General features: G+C 43.4%; 2 protein-coding genes across 9 annotated transcripts in view; one reads left to right on the top strand and one right to left on the bottom strand.

The window, feature by feature from the left end:
- The window catches only part of LOC116449191 (6-phosphofructo-2-kinase/fructose-2,6-bisphosphatase 4), a 56237-nt gene extending 51981 nt beyond the window's left edge, over positions 1 to 4256 (top strand). For all 7 annotated transcript variants that reach the window (XM_032120419.1, XM_032120411.1, XM_032120416.1 and 4 more), the window contains exon 14: positions 1522 to 4256. In XM_032120419.1, the coding sequence (XP_031976310.1) occupies positions 1522 to 1581 (60 nt within the window). In that variant the 3' untranslated portion in view covers positions 1582 to 4256. The remainder of the gene's footprint in view (positions 1 to 1521) is intronic.
- Positions 4257 to 6183: 1927 nt separating this feature from the next.
- PRKCD (protein kinase C delta) overlaps positions 6184 to 14941 on the bottom strand; it is a 60713-nt gene continuing 51955 nt past the window's right edge. The window contains exons 10-18 of one of the 2 annotated variants that reach the window (XM_032120409.1): positions 14164 to 14260; positions 13722 to 13852; positions 12876 to 13049; positions 12238 to 12329; positions 10653 to 10715; positions 9341 to 9479; positions 8350 to 8538; positions 7979 to 8107; positions 6184 to 6722 (exon numbers count right to left, since the gene is read on the bottom strand). In XM_032120409.1, the coding sequence (XP_031976300.1) occupies positions 6564 to 6722; positions 7979 to 8107; positions 8350 to 8538; positions 9341 to 9479; positions 10653 to 10715; positions 12238 to 12329; positions 12876 to 13049; positions 13722 to 13852; positions 14164 to 14260 (1173 nt within the window). In that variant the 3' untranslated portion in view covers positions 6184 to 6563. The remainder of the gene's footprint in view (positions 6723 to 7978; positions 8108 to 8349; positions 8539 to 9340; positions 9480 to 10652; positions 10716 to 12237; positions 12330 to 12875; positions 13050 to 13721; positions 13853 to 14163; positions 14261 to 14941) is intronic. The other variant, XM_032120410.1, reaches the window with a different exon arrangement.

Here is a 14941-nt window from a genome sequence, read left to right as displayed (position 1 = left end):
GATGTTCAGCTTAAAAGATTTCAGCCAGTATTCTGGGAGTGCCTGTGGAGACTGCTCTGCAGTCCCAGGGAATTTCTGGGTATGTTGCATCAGTTGCTAAGAAAAACACAAACAAACACACCAAATGCCAGCATATTATGTTGGTTTGTTGTTTTTTGGTTTTTTTTCCCCTAAAACCATGCAGAATATGACTTGTTTTGCCAACTCCTCATGTTATTAGCAGATACTGATGCTTTGTGAAGCTTTCCCCTTGCTGCTGAAGAGATGCTTCTTGTAGAAACTTCTTTTTCAAATAGGGTTGTTGCTTTGCTTTCCTTCAAAGAGATGTGAGTGGGTCAGGCCGTGTGCTGGCGGGTGCAGAGATTTCCAGTACTTGGACAACTCTGTCCAGCAGCATTTGCTGTGTGTGTGTTCCCAGAAACCTTGGCATGGTGTTATGGTGGAAAGTGGGGATTTACCCAAGGGCTTGAAGGCTGATGACAAAGGAAAGGGCTGATGTGGATGTAGGAGAACTGGTAAGGGCAGAGCAATGTTGGCAGAATTCAACCTCCAAAGAGAATCTGGTGCTGCTTATATCCTGCTTTCATAAGAAATGGCTGAAAAATCTAGAAATCAGGGTTGGGGAGGGCATTGAACTGCTTTTTGAGCTGTTGAGTTTTGACTGATGGAGTTGTGTGTCTGCATGTGCTGAGAGGGCCCCTCACTGTGTGCTTGTGGGGATCTCCTCTCCCCAGAGTTGGACTGGAGAGACTTGCTTTGAATGTAAACTCTAATAAATGTGGTTATAAAACCACGGGAGCATTCCCTGATGTCAGTGTGACATCTGCCACATGCCTGTGTATCCCAAAGTGCATTTTAAACTTTATGTTACCAGCTCTTGAGGAAACACGTCATGTTACCAGCTCTTCAGGGAGTTATTCAGAGTTCTTCCAGTGACTCGGCTGCTCACAGATAGCATCAGGACTGGCTTTATGGCTGTTGGTGTTAAGGAATCATTTCCTGGAGTGTGCCTGGAACAAGGAGAGGTGGGCTTCCCTCCCTCAAGATTTTATTGATTCCTGTGTGGTTTATGACCTTTGCAGGGTTCTGTTTTTCCTTACACTATGTGCATAAAGACCGGGAGAGACAGTGGATTAGAAAATTGTGGTGAAAGCAGTGGTTAAAGGAAAAAAAGGTTTTATAAGCTGTAACATTGTGACCTGCATATGGTGTACAGGGGCTGATTGTCCCGCCAGACGTGGTGTGACACAGGTCTGAGGGATGCTTTTCAGTGGCACCAGAGATCCAGTAATTCAGGGGCTCTGTAAGGCTCCTGACACCAGGATGAGATCCAAGCCTGGTTCTGACTCCTGCTCAGGGCTGGGACCTTTTCTTGTGTTTTACAGAGCATTTTGAGGAAATAAGCGTTAAAATTTACTCACCTTTTGTGTCATGTGACAGCTGCGTGCTGAGCAAAACCCGCGGCTGCCTATTGAGACCTTTGCTTTACAATTTAACTTTCTGGTGTCTTTAACTTTGCAGAATGTAGGTGTGAATCGGTCGAGAGAAGAAGCTTTGAGGACAGTCCCCACCCACCTATAGCTGCAGCTCCCGGGGCAGCAGCCCTTCCTCCAGCAGCTCAGGGCCCGGCGGTGTCGGAGCGGGTCGGGATGAATGCGCCTCCCCTTCCCCCCTTCGAGACATTTCGAATGTGATTCCGCTGCTTTGGAGAACACCTGTGCTCGTGGATAACTCCTGGTGCTGAAAGGTATCAGTAAAAAGATCGTGGGAAGCAGAGTAGAGTTGGTTTTAGACTTTTCCTATGTAAATTTGTGCAGTTTCAATGGGTTTTTACTGTTCATCTGTGGATAATGCAAGGTGGTTAATTGCCCGTGTTGATTTTACTGGCAGATTTTAACTAGGTTTTATTTTCTTTTGTGTTTTTTTTCTAAGAGTTCTCTTATTTTTACTGTGAATGATTGCCTAGAACTACATGGAGTTTTTTTGATGGTGTATTTAACATGGGCAGAATTCTACATTTTGAGCATTGGAGGCTTCATGTTGCAAAGCTGCTTTAAGTGGGGAAGCCCATCAGCTCTGATAATTATCCTGTGTTTTAAATTGAACTTTGCTTTGCCAACCACAACTTAAATTTTTTCTGGAAGTGCCGAAGGAGATGTTCCCTTTGGAAAATCAAAGCATTAAAGCTGGATTTGCTACCTGGAAGATTCTGCTGTTTTAGCAAGATTTTAACACTTCCCAGAGACCAGGTGTATTTTGGAGGGCAGTGGGGGACATGAGTGTGAGTGACAGCTGGGGAATGAATCAAGAGACAGATGGAGAGAGACATGTCCTTTCTGCTGCAGTTAAGGGAGGGGATGAGCAGCTTTTCTGAGTCTGGAAGGGAGAGGAAAAGGATTCAGCCTGTGAAGGGCTGGAAAAGCTGCTTGTCTTCTTAGTGTTGTCATTATATTTTTAGGGAATTTTTGGAATGAATTTCAACATAAAAGTATATGTTTCTCTTTTATAGCCACATTTAATACGTACATCAGGAAACAGTACAGAAAGGTTAGGTGAGTTTAACCATTCTCATGCAACAAAAACACCAGGTAAATTCTGAAATAATTTTTAACATGGCACACCTGCCTTGGGTTTTTTTGTATTGTTTTTAAGCACCTTCCATCATCCCAATTCTTTGTTGCTCTTTTATGCCTAGTGAAACTCCAGTGCTAGAAATGGAATTTTCTGTGTCTGTTGAGGTCCCAACCTTTTAGCTGTAGTAAATCAAAGTGTATTTTGTATGTGCGTTACCAGACAACTGAAGTGAGCTGTCAGCACTGCTGCTGGCTCTAGCTCTAAATGAGGAGAACTATTCTTTGGTAGTTGGACTGTGTTTTTTCTAAGGATTCTCTCCAATTAATTGAGCTTTTACTGTGTGAGTTGTTGGGGTTGTTTTGGTGTTTTGGTTTTCTTTCCTGAATTCCTGTCTGAAATACCAGGCCCTGGTAACATAGTTTTGCAGGCAAGGGCTAAATTGTCTTTTGTTTGTGCAGGGTTTATAAAATAATGTGCTGCTGTTGTGATTCTTTTTTTTTAATAAGCTAAATTCAGCAATATATTCAGCTCTGGAAGTAAGCCATAGTGCATTTCTGGGTTCTGTTTCAGAAGAGGAATGTGTAGGTGCAGAATGACCAGAAACACTTGCTTCAAGCGCTGCTGTCTAAAGCTTTGTGTGTGTGTGTTATGGTAATGCCATTTCAGACCTTTATTAATTCAGCTGTGCCCGTAGTTGTGGGGTGAGGAGAGAGCCTGCCTGGCACTGCGCAGAGGAGTGAATTTATTGATGTGTCATTAACAAGGCCACCTTTGTGGCACAACTGAAGGAGTAATTTCCCCTCCCACTCTGGCGTGGGAAAGCTGGGCTGTGCCCCAGGCAGCCCTTGCTCCTCTCCCGGGACCCGAGTGGTGGTTAAACGGTTTTTACACTGAGAATGTCAGGTTTTAGCTGTAAAAATCCCAGGAGGCTGCATTAGAAAAGTGGGATTTTACAGCTGAAGAAATGTGGGAAAAATGTTTCCCCACTGAGAGCTGAGCCCAGGGGCTGCTTCTCTTTGCTGGCGAGCACGGCTTGAGGTGTCTCCTCTTTCCCTTTGTTTTACCTCTCTGACATGTCAGAGGTGCTGTAACATCCTCCAGGCTACATGTTCTATGTACAGTAGGTATTTTTATAGCCTGCTTTCAAATATACTGTGATGAGTGTTTTACTACAATGGGTGTTCAGTAAGAGAGTTGTATACAAGTGTAAATAAACTATTGTGCTGATACTTGAAGAGAAAAAAAAATGAAGTTGTTGGTTCTATGGTAGGAAGGCACTAAATCAGTGACTGCATCTGACCCTGGCTGGAGAGAGCAGGTGTAGATGATGAATGTAGATTTGAGGTGAATGTAGATTAGGAGTGATGGGTTCTCCCAGGGTGTAACTGTAACTGCACAGTTAACTGGAAGGCACAGTTAAGAATTGCAGATTATTGTCACTTTATAAAAGTGTGTCCTCCCCACTCCTGACAGAATAGTCACTGACAGGGGAGGGGAAACCCTTGTCCTGACCTTCTGTGTTTGTACCGTTTTACTGCCTCTGTTCTGTGTGTGCCTGGCTCAGATGCAGTCTTGAATGGGATTAAACCGTCCTTTCTTACATCGTTGGCCTTCACTGTGATCTTTCAGACAAATGTAATCATTTGACCTTTGATCCAAGTAATAAAGATCAAATGCTACCACGTGCACTGATCTGTGTTTCTTTCTGTGTCCATTTCCGGTGGCTGAAGTGCCAGGTGAATGTTCCCAAGCCTCAGCAGGGTTCCACAGCTTCCACAAGCGAGGCTTAGGGCGCTTAGACATCAGTGTAAGGATTAAATTAATTCACCCTGTGGCTGCTTTACTCTGCAAATAACTGTGATTCAATAATGGAGGAAGAAGGAAGAAAATCCTTTAATTGCTGAAACTTCCTGTAGTCTCAGGATGACCCAGAGCCGATGGGCGAGTGAACGCAGATGTTTGGTGCCCGCAGGTGGCCCTGGCATGCAGCAGGTCAGCAGAGGAGGTGGAGCACTCACCAGGCTGTGGAGCTTTTGTGCCTGTGCTGTCAGAAGGTAACACTGGTGCAGGGCAGGGCCCTGTGCAGTGGCTGAACAGGACAGTGCTGCTGAGGCAGAGGGGTGGAGTAGCTGCTCTGCAGAGCAAAGGGGTCTGTGCCCCTGTGTCACGGGTGCAGCCGGGCACAGCTGTGGCAACAGGAGCTGCTCCTGGTCCATCAGTCAGATGCCAGGTGAAGGAGTTGCTGTGCGAAGCCTCTTGAGCAGGTTTGGCACTTGTTACTCCAGGACAAAGCAGGTGGGGCAGGGAGCCAGCATTCCCACAAGGAACAGTAACTACAACGTGTAATTCATTACAGCTTCTGGCTGTGCAAATACCCACTGCTGCTGGCACCCACCTTTGTTACTTCTCACCTAGAAGGGGCCCAGCACTCACCTTGGAAAGCAGAATCACTTTCTGGTGAGAAATAGCAAAGCAGAACTGACTCTGTAGGGTATGTGAAGGGGAAAAGCCCCGTTTCCTGCTCTCCCTGCAGCACCTTGCAGGGCACTGCTTGGTCCCCTTGGACTGGGGTTGGTAAACCAGGCCAGCCCTGGCTGTTTGGAAATGCCAGCTGTGTTCTGCCCCTTCCAGCCTCAATCTGCTGCAGGCTCAGATGGCATTCAAGTCATGCTGGCACTAGTTGAGGTATAACAATAAGCTAGAGCTGTTCTTTAGGAGCAGAACAAAGGCAGCACTATTTTTTTGAGTCTCTACGAAGTATTACAGCTTTCTGCTGCTATTTCAGCAGGCTTACCAGTCTGAAAAGACTCAGAAGCTCCAGGGTGCTCCTAAGAGCTCAGTAGCATTTCATAACTCTTAGATGAACTGACACATGTACATTTTTTCTGCCTGCTTAGTGTTGAGAAAAATCAAATCATTTGCAATAGTGTTACAAGATACCAAAAGCTCCCGAGAAACAAGGAAACCTTACTTTGGCCTGAATTTTATGAGCTGACTGCAAGGAGAAGGTTTTGGAAGGAGCTTTGCAGGAATTACATTCATTTTTCTTTCTCATTAATGGTTAAAAATCAAAATTCAGAAGTAGGTGTTGCAACGAAGCAGAAGGGCACAAAACCAGGTCCTAACAGCAAGCAGAAAGAGCCACAGCTGCTGTGTTACAAACAAGCAAATAAAACTGGACAAAGGATTTTGTGTTTGGCAGTTAAACAGAATAATTCCTCAGGCAGAGCAGGCAAGTAACTCTACAGTCATTACCTGGGTTCTGTCCTGCTGTGATTGTTGTGTCTGTTAGCAGGAAGTGGCAGAACCCCACAGTCCCAGGCAGGATGGGGCTGCTCTGGGATGCTGAGGCCTTTTGTCTCATGCTTGGACTGCCTTAGAATAAATAAGTAGCATTTATTCAGCAAAAGCGCTCCTGAGCTGTTTCCCACAGCAGCTAGTGTTACACTAGGAATCTCTGCTCTTGCCTGTTTCTTCCTTTTGGTTAATTCACAAAAACAACAAATATTTTAAGAAAGTGATCAGGGCTAACCAAGCATTATTTTTTCACCGTAGTTTAAAGACAACTGGAGTTAAATTGTATATTGTTAAAAATCATAGAGCCATGAATGAAAGTTACATTAAACTTTCTTTTAATTGAAGACAAATAAAAGAACCAAGGGCTCAAATGCATTTTAAAAAGACATCTTCTATTCCCCAATGTCTTCTCTCGAGCAAAATATACAGCACATATATATATATATATATATAACTACATTCAAGTACCAAACTGAATTTACATTTTCCCCAACAGAGAAAATAATGCACATGATTCACATATCTTAAACCCAACCATGCATAAAAACACTGCCAATAAATCAGGAGTTGAACATAATTCATCACACTACCATGTATTATTCTGAAGTATCGACATCGTTGGAATGCATTAACACTTGGGAGTCTGGGTTTGTAATGTGTAACCCTGCTTTAAAGTCCAGCTGTTCAGAGACTTACTTGTTCAAGATCTGTTCAAATTTAGGGTTAATAAAAGAAAATCCATTAAATGCAGACTGATCCATGGACTCGATCAGGTTTTTGTCGCTGTAAGACAATTTTGGCTTCTCGCTCAGGAATTCTCTGTCAAAGTTGTTGTAGTCACTTGCTGATTTCTGTGTTGGAGAGGGAAGACAGTTTGAGACAAACTTTGTAATTTTCTTCCAGAACAAATTACTTAAATGCAGAACTTCGGGAAGTTAGTCTTGGTGCTCCCTCCCTCCCTTCCCCTACTTTAGAGAGGGGGAAAAAAAAAAAATAAATCTCATTTTAACCTATTTTAGCAAGACTATAAGATGATAACTGGGCAATTTCTTATTTTTAGTTGGAAACCACCAGAAATACCAAACCCAGGTTGCTTTGGAGAAGAACCACCTGGATTTGTGATAGCACTGGGTTATTACCCAAAGATTATCTCTTGACAAAAGCAATGCAGCATTTACTTAGAGGTAAGGCCAGCATTTCTTGCCATTAACGAAAATATCTAAATTCCTGAGAGCATTTTACAGGCTGTACTTGTTCAGAGAAAACAGCAGTGCCCTATAGCAGCTGCTTTGTGTTTCATAGATATTCATGTAACTAAAAATTGTTTTACACTCTGAACCACCAAACATTACTGTTTGTAGGATCTTTACATTTCCAGATTTCCCACTTCTCTGGGAACAAGCAACACGAAACCTTGTGTGTTTGAAGGGGACAGCTTTTCTCCATCGAGTACATTTTAAAGAGACTGCTGCCTCCAGATCATTTCACCTGTTCCAGTAACAGGCTGGAGAAGCACTGGTCTGGATTTTTAACCAGGTGAGCTGAAGCAGCAGCATCCCACTGTGATACAGATTGAGTTACAGTCTGTTCTTTAGGTGTTTTTTCAGGTAGCATCAGGCATGTACATTAATTCTAAGGTAAGTAGCTTAGAGAATGCTGCTTCTTGCCCCCTTGGAGATGCTCAGATGAGTTTGAAGCAGCAGAGATTTAATGCTTGCACAGAATGCCTGCAGTCAGGTACCAGCTGAGCAGCCTCGAGCTGCTGCTGCTCTTCCCATGTGCCATTTCAGAAAAGAAAACTGCAAGGAACTGTGAACAATTCTAACACAGAGAGGAAGGGAGGGCAAAGCTGTCTCTTGGTTTTGCTGAACGTTTTTTTCGTAAAGAAGCTCCTTGAGAGCAATAGGAGGACAGTCTTAACAGGAAGATCTCAGGGCAGTCACAGGAGTACAGTGCACCTGTGTGTAACTGAACCATCCAAGAACAATGGGCCTACAGCTATACACCTTCCTTATTTGTAAAATGGGAGGAGAAAATGGCAGTAGGATACCTTGTGCAGGTACAGAATTCACTGCTGTTTATGAAGAACAAAGAACAACCCACGTACCACTTTTGGCCTGAAGGGAGGGTCCACCTCCCTCTTCTCCAGCGCTGTCCAGTTGATTGTTTTGAAGAAAGGATGGTCTCTGATATTCCCAGTGACCCCAAGTCGTTTTGCTGGATCCCTTTCAAAGAGCTGCAAGAGAAGACACCCAGTGAAGTGTTAGAGCTGCTCCAAAGGTACACGGCAGTGGAAGAATTACAGGTATGGTGCTAAAACAAGTAAGGGTGCTGACAGCAAACACAGCATCAGGAATTAATCTGACCTGGCTTTCCCTTTGTAAGAGCAATTTGCTGATAAACAGTTCCTTTACTGGGAGGTTTATCTCTCCCTGGACAGAGACAGCACCAGGAGCCCAGGCTGATCACCAGTCCTACCTTTTCTAATATATCCTTTGACTCCTTGGTAATCCAGCGTGGGTAGTGAGGGGTGTCCACTCGGATTGACTCAAACAGTTCATCTTCATCATCCCCATGGAAGGGGGACTGGCCAATCAGCATCTCATACAGCAGGACCCCAAAGGACCACCAGTCCACAGAGAACGTGTACCGCAAACCCTGCAGGATCTTGGGCCACACAGGAGGGAACACAAGTAAGTGGTAGGAAGCAGCAATACATCCCAAAAACCAGGAGAGGTATTTCAAGAGAGAATCTTTAATAACTAGAGCATTTAGGGGAAAAATAAAAATCCATCTAGGAAATTGTGGGCACTGATGCACAGCTGTGGTTTTACCCTAGGCTGCTGTTTGTGGGAGTGTGGCCAGCTCCATGAACAGGTCTTTGCTCTCATTCAGGCATTTTCTCCCTTAACTTTCAGTAACCATAGACTTAGAAAACATCCTCTCTACTTCTTTACAAGATGAAGGGAGAAGCAAGTAGTGATGCAAAGTAGATTCCTATGGAAGGCTTTGACGTAACTTATAGCTTTAAAAGCTAAATACCATAGCTGAGCTGCTTTGCAAATGAGATTTTTTTAAAAAATAACTGTAACATGCAGAATTTAACTCTGTGAGATTCCCTTTAGAAGCTCCTTTTGTTTTTAATTCTGGTTGTTTGCATAGGCACAAGTCTCTTCTCCATCTGCAGTGCACATACCATAGATTAATTAACCATGGGTGTGCTGGCTACAACTAACCCCCAGCTCTTAAAAAATTGAGCATTTTAACTTTCCAGACCCACATTTTTTAAACTTCAAGCTACAGAATATTTAAAAATCTCAAGTACCTTCTATAAAGAATGCAGATACAATTTTTTCCTGATTTTTACTTCTAATTAGACTTGGACATTTTGGAACTATTAATCTACAAAGAGGTGATTAATCACAGCAGGGCACTAAATCCATGCCAGCACTGTTTGTGCCATACTGACCTCGGGAGCGATGTAGTCAGGGGTCCCACAGAAAGTGCTCGCCTTGTTGTCACCAACAACGTTTTCTTTGCACATTCCAAAATCAGCTATTTTGATGTGGCCTTCTTTATCAAGCATCACATTGTCCAGTTTTAGGTCTCTGCAAAAGGTATTTAAAAAATGTTGTGTTTTAAGTGAGTCATTTTTGTAATCAGACGCACACAAGTTCCTTCACTGATGAACACCTCCCCAGCTGCACACAGAGGCTTTTCAAGAAAATAATCATCCATCACCATGATCCATCCAAAATGGTACCTTTGTGCTTTGAAGGCATGAAGGACAAGGAAAGAATTCTCTTGTCAGAGAAAATAAGAGGCTGAGGTGCATATATAGAATGTGACCTTATAATCCTCCACAGATCCAAAAGCACAGCCAGATCTCGTTGCTGCTGGAAGGCAGCGTGAGTTAATGCCCCAGAAGCTGAAACAGCAGTGCTGCACCAGCTCCAGGGCTCAAAAGAAGGATTGTGTTGGATTTTGAGAGCCTTTGGCAGGAATTTGATAGTTCGAAACCTGCCCAACTCTTAACAGTACCTGGGACTTGGTCCTGGTTACAGCACAAGTTCATGTGTTGTGGCATGGCCTGTGAAGTGTCCTATTGATGTCTTTTCTCAGAACAACACTACTTAACCAAGTAAGAGCTTTTTTCCCCCAGCAGTTTCCAAAAGCTACATTCCCTCGCTTTGACCGTGATGCATTTTTTGTCCATCTGGCTGCAGATGCACCTACCAAGGAGGGCAGGCTGCAGAGAAACTGAACAGCCCTCTGCTTACCAAGAAGGACTGAAATAGAGCAGAGCCTTTCACCTAAGAACAGGGCAGTCTTTTCTCCTGGGTAACTGAAGTTCCCAGTACCAGCAGTGGATCAGGGTCTGGCCCTTGATGCTTCAAGCAGAAACATCAATATTGTGCTTTGACCAGAAGGCAAAAGCAGGCACCTTTCACCTCGGTGGTTTGCTCAGGACCAGTGGGAACTGATATCCTCAAGGACCCTCTGCCTCACCTCCAGACTAAACAGGCTCATGATTTGAAGGCAGCGTTTGAAAATAACTGAAACAAAACTGGTTTTGTGTAACACAAATACCATTCCATCATTCCAGTTGCCAAGGAAAAAAACAACATAAATAGAGATTCATCTCAGGCATGTTAATGGCCTTGGAACTACAGCAGATCTCTGACAGACAGCTTGTGCTTGTTACATCAGTCAGGAATTCAAAGATGCATGAAGTGCTAAGACAGTTCCCAGGTCCCAGCCTGGAGCTGCCTGGTACTCACCTATAAATAATGCCTTTGCTGTGAAGAAACTGGAGCCCACATAAAATTTCAGCTCCGTAAAACCTGAAAAGACCAAAGCATCTTTTAATCTTCACTCAGTTACAATGCAGTCAATGCAGGTAACCAAAATAATGCTGCGGGCATCTTTTCATGGAGTGAGAAGCACTGTACACATCTTTAAATCCCACCATACCCGTGTTTAGGCAGCCAGATGCTGTAACCTGCAAGTCAATCCCTTCACCACACATCGGCAGTGTCCAACACCAAACAGCAGAGGGGACATGCAGCAATTGCTGTAAGGTTGCATCCACTTCCCTCAGGGAACACCATCCCTTTTCTCCTCTTTAATAACAGTCTTTGCGTGGTCTTAGTGATATGCACATGCCTTTTAAAAGCTACTGGGAGCTCAGCCCTCAAGGATTTCTGCAGGAGTGACTGGGCACCAATGGCAAGGTTAGAACTGGGCCTCACCTGTCTCTCCCTCTGCACCTGCCTGGTCACAACAGACAGATGGAAAAGTGGCATCACTTCAGGGGCACTCTCCTCAAAAAAAGAGGTGTTAATCTAGGGGACATGAAGGAAAATCTAAAAGAATGCTTCCCTCTTCCCCAAAAGGTATTGATTTTTTTTCTTTAATTGGAAAAACACAAAACTATTCCACTTCTGTATAGCAGATGAATGTTGGTCCAAAACAAATAGGCACAAAATGTAACAGGAGAGGATGCCAGATGCACAGATGCTTGCTGGGATGCAGGTAAGCTGGAGGGCCTTTATCCAGATTTTTGCTGGACAGAGTGGGAAGGGAGCTGACCTATACAACTGGCTGCTATTGATGCCAGACTTCTTGTTCTGGTCCCATCCAGTCAGCATTCCTTAGTGCAGTGCCACTAACAGAAGCCATTTTCCTGGGGTTTACAGATAGGTCCAGTACCCTGCACTGTTACTTTTTAAGGTTTACATGCCACCCCTTCAATGATGCCATTAAAACTGCTGTGGATTTGGGTAGGAGAAGAGAAAACTGACCTCAAGCTAAAAATGATAGCTAAAGTAACAATAATACAATATTTTTGCATCTTTTAAAGATCACTGGAGCTAAACACTTAAGTCAGAGATAACTGACACAAGTGCCCTTGCTAAACAAAGTGCTTACCCATGGAATTAGCATCTCATGGAATGCATGTTTTTTTTGTACTATCATGTCAATTTAGCAATAGTAGTAAATAAGTGTTGAATTTTTCCCCTCCATGCTGTTTTCCAATTTTTTCCATCAAAATACTGTCCTAAAGTACACTGAAGCTGTACCTTTTGCTTTTCAGTGCTGGCTCGTGTTGCAGTTTATTTTGCACCTCTAGGTACAAGTATCCCATCAAGTAAAACATCACTCTGCTATGTAAATTAGGAAAGCCCAACTCCACACATCATTAGGTGAACTTCTTCATTGTATTCAACCAGTGCCTAGAAACATCCTTTCAATTATCAGCCACTGAAACTTGACTGCAGATAAGGAGGGGCACAGAACTAGAAGCCATGAACCCAGAGACCAAAATCATTCCTGGAGGGGGGGAATGAAGGGTGGAGGACTCACGTTGCTCTGTAGAGATCGAAACGCCCCTTGTCTTGTATGTGGAACATCAGATCTCCCCCGTTCAGGAACTCCATAACGAAGAACAAATGATCCTTTAGCAAACAACCAGGGAATGGAACAATTACTGATGCTATTCCAGCCATAAATGAAGTAGCAATGTGCCTCCAGGGGACCAAGCAGCCACTCCCCTCTTCTCCTGAAGGATATCTCTGTTGCATGTACCCCTATGAGGCTCCTACAGAGTTGAGTAGCCTGGTCTTGTAAATATAAATATCTGATCTTGTATTCTGTGGGTTTCTAGACTTAATACACACTTAAATAAGACTTACTGATTTCTACCTGTGACAGTCATCCTTTTTCCCCCTCACCGAGGGTAAAGCTCAGATCAAGGACTTAAATCCAACTCCTTCTTATTCCAGGCTGCATAGATGTTTTTCTGACTTTATTCTGTCTTTATCAAGGTATGTTTGGTCATACTCGTATTTACTTTCCACAAGGCCCGTGAATTATTGCACAGAGCACAGGAAAAGGACATTTAATTCTTGCATCACTAAATTACTGTCATTTGACTGCTGGTATCAGCATCCATTAAAAGGCTCAGTCTGTTGTGTTGCTGTCACCACTTGACTTTTTCTTACCTTTGTCTGAAAGGTGCAGTAAAGATGTGTGAGAAATGGATTTTCCCAGGCAAGAGCGAGGACCCTCTTTTCCACCATGGTACATTCCACATCATCATCAATTAGCACCACGTCCTTTTTCAGAGCTTTGATAGCAAAGAATTCGTTCTTCCCTTTCAGCTCGGCAAGCAGAACCTCCAAAAAATAAAAGGTGAGAGTACAGCACACATAGGAAAGACTGGTGCTGATGTATCAGTGCAGGAAAGCCAGAAGTGTTCACAGCAGGTGCACTGACAATTCAAAAAACCACATCTAAATGGGAAAGATGAGGGAGATTTGGGAAGGTGAAGCTGCTGGACACTGAGATGAGGAGATGGGGCTCAAGGACCACACAGCACAGGCTCAGCAGTTTTTCTGTCAATGTCTTGTGAGCATATAAACAGCAGCCATGTAAAGCCTGTTCTGTCACTAGAGCTGTAGCTCCAGAGACAGCAGTGGACAGAGCCTGTGGAGGTCACTCTGCTCTCTCAGACATCCCCTGCCATTGCACTGGGGCCTTGTGAGGCTGTTTCTGTTTGGAGGGAACAGAACTAAAAGATCCATATCTGTACTGTGTGCATTAAAGGGCAGTTCCTCTGCCTCGATACTAAACACTGACAAACTGCTGTGCATGACGCATCACCTTTGGGTTTAGACAAGATCCAGCTGATGAAATTCTAGTGTCTTTGACAAAGATGTCTATATACAATTCTGTCAGATGATTACTGACCTAAGAAGCTGTGAGACCTTTCTGGTTAAAGGAAATAGCGCATCACATTGCAGAGACCAAGCGAGGCAGACACCTTAAGCTCTCAGTGTGTCACATACCTTTCCAAAGCTTCCTTTCCCCAGCACTTTGTGGAAGACAAAGCTGTCTATGTTGAATTTTCTCCTTGCAATTCTTGACACTGTCTCAGCTGTGCGGCCCTCCCAGAGCTTATCATACTCACTGTTATCTGCTGAGCAAAACAGGGAGGGGAAAGCTCAGTGCATGCAGGAACACTGCAGGACTCAGAGCCCTGGGTAGGAATTAGGTACTAACATAGTATATTTCAATGCATCTGCTGCTGGAATTACTGGTGAACCTAAGCATAAAGGGCAACTCCTGTGTAAGCTTTTTGTGTGGCCAGGAGATGGTAAAATGAAATACATGCTGCTTTTTTAAACAGCACTTACTAAAAAATCCTGTCTAACACAAGGCAAGAATGAACAACGACTTAAATTGTCTAGTAGGTAAGTGGCTGTATTGAAACATTGTTTGTTTTCTCACCTGTTGTGTCTCCTCCTGGAGCTTTATGTTTCTTATCAAAATCCTGATAAATACCAACACTTTCTACAGATCCAGAATCAGACCTTCGTGTAGATTTCTGAGGAGAAGGGGAACATTTGAAATTATATTAGCACTGTTACTTTAGAAATAGAGTAATAGCTTTACATTTAACATGATGGTAGCATAAACTTTTAATTATTAACTCCCAGTAAATATCTTTTCTCAAGAAGTCTGGTTCATAGACTATTTAGTCACCTTCTTCACAGCTTCACATCAGCCATTTGCTTTACTTCCTTCACTGCAAGAAAATAAATCACAAATTCCTGAACAGTCTATGCTGTATTGTTCACTGCAAAATTATTAAAGGGATAATGGTTTGAATCGACAGTGGGAAGAATTTGACCTGTGGGAAAATGTCCCCTTGCATGTGTGTTCATGTGAAAGAGGAGATGGGAATCACTGTTATCCTGGACATGCTGAAGTCATATCTTGATGTGACATCTGTCTTTAGCACAGGGAAACCTCTTTTACATATGGAAGATCCCTGAGATCAAATTTCAGTAATGAAAAGATTGAGCTCCAGTGTCATGAAAGAGCTGGTGCAACAGCTCTCACTGTTTTCAAAGTAAATATCCTGTGAAAGCTTAGGAATACACATCTCAGAGGAAGCGCTGTTGGCTTTTGTGAGATATTTTCCTGTTTTATTTCAGAGCTTGTGTCTGAATCTTTATTTGCAGAAGCTGACCACAAAAGAATCATGCTGGAGCAGGAGATGAAC

Source organism: Corvus moneduloides, chromosome 11, assembly GCF_009650955.1.
Source record: "Corvus moneduloides isolate bCorMon1 chromosome 11, bCorMon1.pri, whole genome shotgun sequence".
In the NCBI taxonomy this organism is placed as follows: Eukaryota; Metazoa; Chordata; class Aves; order Passeriformes; family Corvidae; genus Corvus; species Corvus moneduloides.
Note: the sequence above shows the minus strand (reverse complement) of the source record. Positions and strands in the feature narration are given on the sequence as shown.